The sequence below is a fragment of the Mus pahari genome, chromosome 1 (genome assembly GCF_900095145.1).
Source record: "Mus pahari chromosome 1, PAHARI_EIJ_v1.1, whole genome shotgun sequence".
NCBI lineage: Eukaryota > Metazoa > Chordata > Mammalia > Rodentia > Muridae > Mus > Mus pahari.
The window spans coordinates 133655350-133664037 of NC_034590.1; the positions used below are offsets into that span (position 1 = coordinate 133655350).

General features: G+C 42.3%; 1 protein-coding gene across 3 annotated transcripts in view; it reads left to right on the forward strand.

Annotated features, from left to right (window-relative positions):
- Positions 1 to 8487, forward strand: part of Cemip2 (cell migration inducing hyaluronidase 2) — an 82277-nt gene extending 73790 nt beyond the window's left edge. For all 3 annotated transcript variants that reach the window (XM_029535278.1, XM_021220364.2, XM_029535277.1), the window contains exons 22-24: positions 2633 to 2787; positions 5820 to 5923; positions 6306 to 8487. In XM_029535278.1, the coding sequence (XP_029391138.1) occupies positions 2633 to 2787; positions 5820 to 5923; positions 6306 to 6502 (456 nt within the window). In that variant the 3' untranslated portion in view covers positions 6503 to 8487. The remainder of the gene's footprint in view (positions 1 to 2632; positions 2788 to 5819; positions 5924 to 6305) is intronic.
- Positions 8488 to 8688: the final 201 nt, after the last annotated feature.

Genomic DNA, 8688 nt, shown 5'->3' on the forward strand with positions numbered 1-8688 from the left:
GGATGTTGTACATTTTTTCAGGTGTTTCTCAGCCAATTCTCAGGTATTCCTCAGTTGAGAATTCTTTGTTTAGCTCTAGTTACAGCAATTTAAACAGAGCTAAACAAATCATTTTGTATTTTCATGAGCTAATTCATGGGTTAGAAATAGTTCAGGAAGGACGGGCATAGTTAGGAGAGCCTGTGGAACCTGTTAGCTGTCAGTGCAGTGTGATTTTCTCTTAATAGACAGAAGCAGTGTGTGGCTAGTATGTAGTTATTTTTGTTTTGTCTCTTCTCCTTTTGCTGAGAAGACAATATTTGGTAATTCTGGCTTTCCTCTTTATTCTTAAGTCAAGATTTTCATAAGTAGCCCAGGCTGGCCTGGATCCTTCTGCCTCTTCCTTTGGAGGGCTGAGGTTACAGGCCTGTGCCTTCATGTCCCGATTGGCATTTCTCCTCTTGAGAAGATCACAGGTTGTGACTTAGGGAAAGGTTTTATGAAACTGTGTGGTAATCCTGCCAGCAGAAGGGAGAGGAAGATCGCCATCACCACTGGAGGCCTCATGGGCCTTCTCTCACCAAAGCTGGAGCCTCAACTGCCATAGAACAGAGTCTCAGGAGAGGAGCCAACATTAGTTGACTTTAAGTAGAGTGTCTTAGTTACTTTTCTGTTGCTGCTAAGAGACACCATGGCCAAAGCAAGTTATAGGAGAGATTATTGGGGCTCAGCCCATGGTTTCAGAGGGTGAGGCCCATGACCATCATGGCAGGGAGCATGGCAGCCATGGAGTGGTAGCTGAGAGATCACATCTTGAGGCAACAGTCAAAAGGAAGAGCGAACTGGTAATGCCACAGGCTTTTAAAATCCCAAGCCTACCCCATGTGACACACCTCCTCCAACAAGGCTGCATCTCCTTGTCCCTGTCAACGAATCCCGCCAACTGGGGACCAAGCATTCAAACAGATGAGCCTATCGAGGCCACTGTCATTCAAACTGCCATATAGAGATAGGGAGGGGAGAATTTGTGTCTTAGATGTCAGAGTGAGCACAGGAAAGAAAGAAAGAGAGTGAGGGTGTGTGCTGGAGGGCAGAGGAACAAACTGTAAAGAGAGTGCACAGCCCAAGACAGAAGAGAGTTGTATTTTAGCACTGACAGTGGGAGGGTTTTTTTTTTGTTTTGTTTTGTTTTGTTTTTTCAAATTTGTGGCTTTCTAACTCATAAATTTCTTTTAAAAAATGGGGCAGAGTTCAAAGATTAAGTATAAAATTGGAAGGAAACAGACAAGTTAGCATTCTTGTTGTAAGTAAGCTTGAAGGTGGTTTTGCGAGATATGTTTTAGGGACTTAGGGTAGGTAGGGCGCCAACATGGTAAACAAGGTCCTATACATTCTGCCCACAAGTACTTGTGGCTTGTTTCCTTTAACTTCTTTAAGATATCTTTAAGGAAGACAAGTGCCGTCTTAGTGGGCAAATTTGATTTATCAGTTGTCTTGCAGTGTCTTGCCTCTCAGCCAGGTTCCAGTGTGAGGGCGTCTTTCTCTTCCCATTCCTCTGCTCCATACCATTCTCTTTTTGCCCCAGTAGCTTAGAGCTTAAGCATCAGTACAAGTCCCATTTTGCCATTTTGATGTCAGAAGAGACATTTGTATTTGTAGGAGATAGAATGCATTCAGTGGATTTGTTATTCTGGATCAGATGTGGACGGGACCTTCCATGGGTTATGTGTGATGGGTGGCAGCACCTGAGCTCTGACTTCAGACCTCAGTGATATCCTAAGTGTTCATGCTGCGATCTGGACACTTCAGGGTTACCCTCGCAGCTGAGGAGGCTGCCCTCTTTTGCTTAGAGAATGTTATCTGGCCAGCAAGGACTTCCCTCCCCACCGCCCAGGAGAGGCTAGCAGAGCCTCTTAACCTTTTCCTGTACTTAACCTCCTTTCTGTAAAGGAATTTTTATAAAAATGTGGGGATATAAATATGTAAAATGCCTACACAAATCAAACACTTGCTCCTGACAAACCATATAGAAGTCTATTTCAAGAGAATTCATTGGTCTGCATATAATTTTACTAAGTATTGTCAAAGATTAAAGTGAGTTTGAACAGTGAGCTGGATTTCTTTGTCCATATTCACAAAAAGAATTAAATTTTGGCTGCATCTCTGATACTTTAAGATACAGAACATCTTTCTTTTGGGGGGGGAGTTTAATACATATTTTGACATTATTAATCACCAATGCTGAGAATTCTATCTCAAATAAATACATAGTACAAAATGGCAAAAGGATTTTTTAGGGTCATTTTAGAAATTATTGGGAATTCTCTCCTAATCCCAGGCCAAAATTTACTGGGTGATTTTTTTTTTTTTTAAATGAAACATGAGTCAGCATCTTAACAAGTTTTTAAAAATCAAACATTCTAACCCAGTACATTCCAGTTGGTATTTAGACGCACAAGAAAGATGGTAGGAAAATAGGAAGGGTTTTGTTTTCCATAATTCAGCCATTCTTTTTCTACCTGAGCAGAAGACTCAACCAAACTCAACAGCGTAACTCGAATCCTGGGTTTAGAAGGAGCTCGAGAAAAATTCAAGCCTGCTGGGGATGTTTCTGAAGTGGAGATGACACCATGCGGCCTTTTCGTATTTTCAGGTCAATGGTACTGACTTTACCTTCCGGAGTGCCGGTGCCCTCCTCCTCATTGTGGATGCCTGCAGTGTGCCCTTCCGGTTGAAGGAAAAGCGGATGTTCCTTTCTGCAGACGTTAGTCACATGGAAGAATATTTAAAGGCTAGCGTCCACCCAAGGTAGGCCAAGCTTGCCCTGCACTAGAGAAAAGCTACCTCAAGACGTGACTCCTCACTACCATGGCATATGCTTGCTTCTGAGCTCTGTTTACTCCATGAGCATCCCAGGCTCCCTGAGTGATCCCTTCCCACCTCAGGCTGATCCCTGGGCCACTGGCAGATCCCGGATGCTAGATTTTATGGCTGATAGGAAGGCTCCTGGGAAGAGAAAAATTTCATTGCTCAGCTCTTACTAATGCTGCTTTTAAGAACCTACTTCCCACCCAACTGGCTCAGAAGGCTTATAATTTTGAAATAATTTCCTAGTAGTTTTCTTCATTGGACTCTCACACAGCCTTGTACAATCACTGGTGTTCAGGAAGTCATCACCCATGTCACGGGGTATCTGGAAAAGAGTAACTTAATTTTTAAGTAGTTGCATGGCCCAGCTCTCTTTTAAGAGCAGGGTCTGATTTTGTTGTTGTTCAGGGTTGACCAGACCATGCAGGAGGACAAGGAGAGGAATTTCTAGACCCTTGCTGCTTTGTGGTGGATGTTAAGTGCAGCTTTTAAGGTTAATGTTTCCTGCTTCCCGTATAGTGAGCCTCACCTGGCTTTCTAGTTATTTCCATTGATCTGATGCTTTATGTAGCCTAAAGAACTACCTACTAATAAGTCCTATACAGTCTTTGGATTATTTTGGCATAAGCTCTGTGTACATATGTTCATGTGTATGTGTGTATGTGTGGGCGACAGGGATATGGTGTGTATGGAGGAGGTCATTCATCAGTAGTCTTTCCTCAGTAGCCACAGAAGTATGATTTAAGTTTCCCCATGTAGACACCCAAATCTACAGATGCCCATGTCCCTTGTTTAAGATGGTATAATATTTGCATATAATCATGGTCTTTTACTTTAAAATCATCTCTCTGTATGATGACAAGATCCACATAAATACCATTTAAATACTTGCTATATTGTTTAGGGGACGGTGATAAGGGAAGAAGTCTGTTTATACTCAGAACATGTGCAGATCCCACCCCCCTTTCATTATGTTTACTCTGTGTATGATGGAACGTGGGCCCATGCATGCCAAGGTGCACGCAGAGATCAGAGAATATCTTGCAGGATTGGTTTTCTCTTTCTACCATGTGGGTTCTGGGAATTGAACTCAGTCTATTGGGCTTGCATGGCAAGCAGCTTTGCTTGCTGCACCGTTTGGGTGGTGCTTTTTTCCAGATCGTTCTGATGAGTGGCCTGTTGAATTTATGTGTGTAGACCCTGTGGATAAGAGGAGCAGCTATAGGTCTGTCTCATGGTTCAGATAGTTTTTAGAGAATTCCTTTCTGAGGTTTCTGAGCTCTTTAAAGATTCTTCTCAATGTTTAAAAACCTATCTATCACTTTTCTTCAAATAACCTAGGATGTAAATCTTACCATAAATATTAGAAAACACAATTTTGCAAGGTACCCTGTACACTGAAGATTTAAAAGCCTCTACCCAAGGAAAGGCTTTTTAGAGTAAGCTCTTCTCTATTTGGCTGCTGGCTGTACTGCTCTTTAGTCTTTATTCAGAAGCTTGTGTGTCAGACCTTAGGATTGCTGTGTATGTATACTGCATTGTAACGCAGTGTTGAGGAGTTATAGGGCAGGAACCAGGGGGACAGGAACATGTTTATAATCTCAGCAGAGACAGAGGATCACTATACAGTCTACCTAGCAAGATCCAGCCAGCCAGGCTTCAGAATGAGGCCCTTTCTCAAAAGCAAAGAAACAGAAGTTATGTTATAGCATGGGTACATACATGAGTGTTAAGGACTTTATAGATAAGCTGGATAATTCCATCCTGTGAAGAAGTTGAGATCTGCAGGACTGCTGTGGCTAGTCCTCTGTAGTAATTCTGAGTCCAGCCAGCACTGCTTTAGGAAGACTGCAACCAAGAGCCCGCAGCCTCGCCCCAGTCTTCAGCACTTGTCAAATCCCACATGAAGATCAACATTGCTAAAGGAATCACAGCCAGAGTTCAAAAGAGGGATTCTTTTTCTGAGTGGGAATCAGCACTGTAAGAGGCCCCTAACTAAATTAAATTATGAAGGTCGCACATTTTTCTATAACAGGGAGTAAACAGCATGCTTTCCTATTGTACTTGACAGCTGGTACTGCAGTCCACTTCCAAGAGTGCTAAGTTCTTTTTAAAGAAATTATACCAATACAATAAGCTTGTTGGTCAGATACTAAAATAAACCTTGAAGCATCTCTACCAGCAAAAAAAGCAGGAATCCACAAACAGCTCTTAAGTATTGTGTGGATTTACTATACAGTGAAGATGACAGTTTTTAAAAAAAAAAAAACTTTACTATTTTTCATATGTTCGTGTGTGCCTGGTGCATTCAGAAACCAGAAGAGGGCATCAGATCCATTAGATCTGGAGTTGCAAGTGGTTGTGAGCTGCCATGTAGGTGCTAGATATCAAACCCTGGTCCTCTGGTGGGACAGCAACTGCTCCCAACTGCTGAGCCTGCTCAGTAGCCCTAAAGATGGCAATTGAAACAAAGAGACAAATAAAAAAAAAAGTTTTAAACCATCGAGAACATCATCTATTTGTTGTTATTTATTTGTTGCTGTTCTTGTAGCACTGGGAAGTCGAGGGTCCCTGGCCATGCTAGACCAACACTGCACTGGTTTTATCTTTACATTTTTGAGTTCCTGTTCACCTATTCATCCTAGAGGTATTGACACAGAGAGCGGTAGAGCACCCAAGAGAAGCCCACTCTCCACTGAGTAGACTAACCCTGGAAGCCTGGCTTCCAGCCTGCCCTCATGCCTGCGTGACTCTCGTAGGTTTCCCTGTGTTATCATCCTTCCAAGAACATGAGAAGCTCCCTTTGCGGCAGGGAGGTGGGACTTGTGTCAGGCTGAAAGGCTTCAGTTTTCCTTTCTAAATTTGCCTTTATCTGGTATGCCTCTGCTGTCCTTAGTCCAGAAAGATTCTTGGCAAATCCTTGCTGTGTGACCGGCATCCGTGCTGATTGATTGTCTAACTTGGACCCACAGGTCAATCGTTCTGTTGAGCACAAGAGGAGAAATTAAGCAGCTGAATATCTCGGATTCATTAGCACTTCTGGGATTGGCCAAGCCAGCACATCTGTACAGCAAAGGTTTGTATTGGCAGTATCCTGTGACATTCCTATGATGCTGCAGTGAATGTATTTTTATGGTGGTGTTTTTGTGCTAGACTATTCTCATGAGCTCTGCCCGCAGTGAGCATCATTAAAATCATTTCTTGATAAAGGACTGTGTCAGAGGAAGTGTGTCGGGATATTGCTTGTCATTTGGGAGGCAAGAGTTCATTGCTGATGTAAGGAAGTGCAGGTGTTTTTTTTATCTATATCTATATTTATAATTTTATATATATACACATATAAATATAAAAAAATGCTGTCTTTGTTTTGTTCAACTCTGACTCATTTCCCTCATTATCTTATTGGAAATGATAGCTAGACACTTTAACTTTTTTTTTTTCTCTCTCTCTTTTTATAGGTAGTATCGTATTTTTGGGATTCAGCGGAAACTTTGCACCATCATGGACTAAGTTGTTCACCAATCCCGATGAGCAGGGCCTCGGGGTGCTCGAGCAGTATCTCCCTTTGCAGATGGAGGAGTATGGGTGCTCCCGGACTGGCAGTGTCCACAGAAGAGACCTTGACCTGTTACAGCAGGCTTTGAAAGTGCTTTAGAGACTTGTAATTTAAGTGCTGGGAAAGAAAAAAAAAAATGTGAACTAACTTATTTAATTTATGGCATTTTAAGACAACACTGTTAACCCGATGGAACCATTTTCCTGTTTGATATAAAAGGGAGAGAAGGAAACTCGATGCAGTTGCCTGAGTGTCAGTCAGCTTGTGCGCTGTGGCATTGTGAGGGGGTAGAGAGCCCTTTTGTCTTCCTGAGGCTGCTGAGTTCCGAGAGCAGTTCTCTTGGCCCTTGCTTTGACAAGCACATCGGGGGTGCTTTGCTTTTTGTATAGTGGGGTACAGAGAGTCCAAGGGCTCCTTGAACTTGCTCCTTTGAGGACTGGCTGCTCTAGCATTTCAGATACTTGAAGTCTAATGCTCAGTCCAGTCACTGCCCTGTTCAGTGATTTCTGGGGCTCATTTCTGTACGGCCCACGAGGGTTTTATGTGATGCTAGATCTGGTTTTAAGTGGCAACTCAGGCCCAGCACATGTCCTTTTTGCCTGGTCATGTGCTCTTTTTATTCACTTGTATACTGATTACTTTTGAGGGTTTACCTTTCAAAGAGGGAACCTTATTGGGACAAAAGGGCTATTGAAATCTTTTAGATCTGTGACCACTGAGGAAAAAAAAAGAAAAAGAAAGAAACAACATAAACCTGTCACTTGCATCCAGGTCTGAAGTGGGTGGGACTTTTTCTGCAGCTTTAATCCTTAACCTGTCTTGACCTTTAAAACACAGAGCAGAACTGAATTAATTTTCTTTAAAAGCAGCAAGCCACTTCCTAAACTGTAAAACTCTTGTCCTTTGAACTTGCAAAAGAATGCCAGGTGTGGTGGTACATGCCTTTGATCACAGCACTCCAGGAGCAGGCGGATCTCTGCGAGAAGTTTGAGGCTAGCCTGGTCTATGTAGTGATCCAGGACAGCCAGGGCTACGTAGAGAAACCCTGTTGAAAAACCAAACCAAACAAAACAAAACAAAACAAAACAAAACAAAACCACCCTGCCAACAAAAATTAACTCGCAAAAGGAGACCTGTCCTTGGTTTTGGTCTTGTACCTGTTTTGTTGTCTTGTTGTGTGGATTTTTTTTTTTTTAAAGCAGCTCTGCTCATTGTTTACCAGAAAATCCCAGAGAATTTACTGCTTGCTACTCCATAAATATTATATTCAAGGAAAGGGAGGCGATGCCTTTTTAGGCTAGAATCATGGAGGCAATGGACAGGAATCTCCTTGTGGCCTTTAAAAGAGTGAGTCTCTCTTAGTGAATGTAGCTTTCAAAGACAAGAAGAAAGGACTCTAGGTCTCCCAGTGCTGCTTCTACTGGCCTTTTCTTCAGCCAGTGGGGACACATGTGGCAAAGCAAGCTGGCTCTGCAGCCAAGAGGGAAGATGGCATCAGAATGCTGCTGTGCGGCCCACAGGCGGGTGCTGAGTAGCCAGGCATGTCCTGGCTGACAGTAGCAATTGAGTGCAGAAAAGTTCATCTTCCTCCATGGAGGGCTGAGGCTGATCCCTAAACGTTGTGTCCAGGAGACATTCTAGAACAGCTCTGTGACTTGTGTTACTTTACAGAACATGCTACCTCAAAGTGCTGTGACAAACCATTTGGACTGTAGTGCTCACAGGACGGGCACATGTCTTAATCAAAGTTTGGTTACTTGTTTATCCGGGTTTTTTGGATGTGGGTTTTTTTGTTTGTTTTTTTCTTTTTCTTTCTTTCTTTCATTCTTTTTTTTTTTTTTGTACAGTGAGATCTTACCTATTAAATATATTTAGTGGTTCATGGTTCCTGAAGGTGAATGATTGATTGTGTGTGCAGATGTGTGTGTTATGACTTAAATATATTTGATATGTGCTGTTTTAGAGTTCCTTTTTTATATATATTTGGAGAAGGTATGCAAGTTTCAAGACTCATTGTTTGTGATTTTATGTACTAATAATTAGGGTCTAAGTTAAATAAATAAAAATGTGTGTGCATGTATTTTTTGTATGTGTATTTGTGAATCTCTGTAATTGCTGTCTCAGATTCTAGCTTTAAAGAAGTTACTGGCAGTAGGAAAGGTTGACCATGCACACAGCAGATTTGTAAGGCGGAGTTAAAAGGGAATAAGTTTTACCATGACGGGGAAACCAGGTTTCGTTGCACGTTGGATTCACCTGCAGAGTCTAGAAAACCCAGAGGTCTG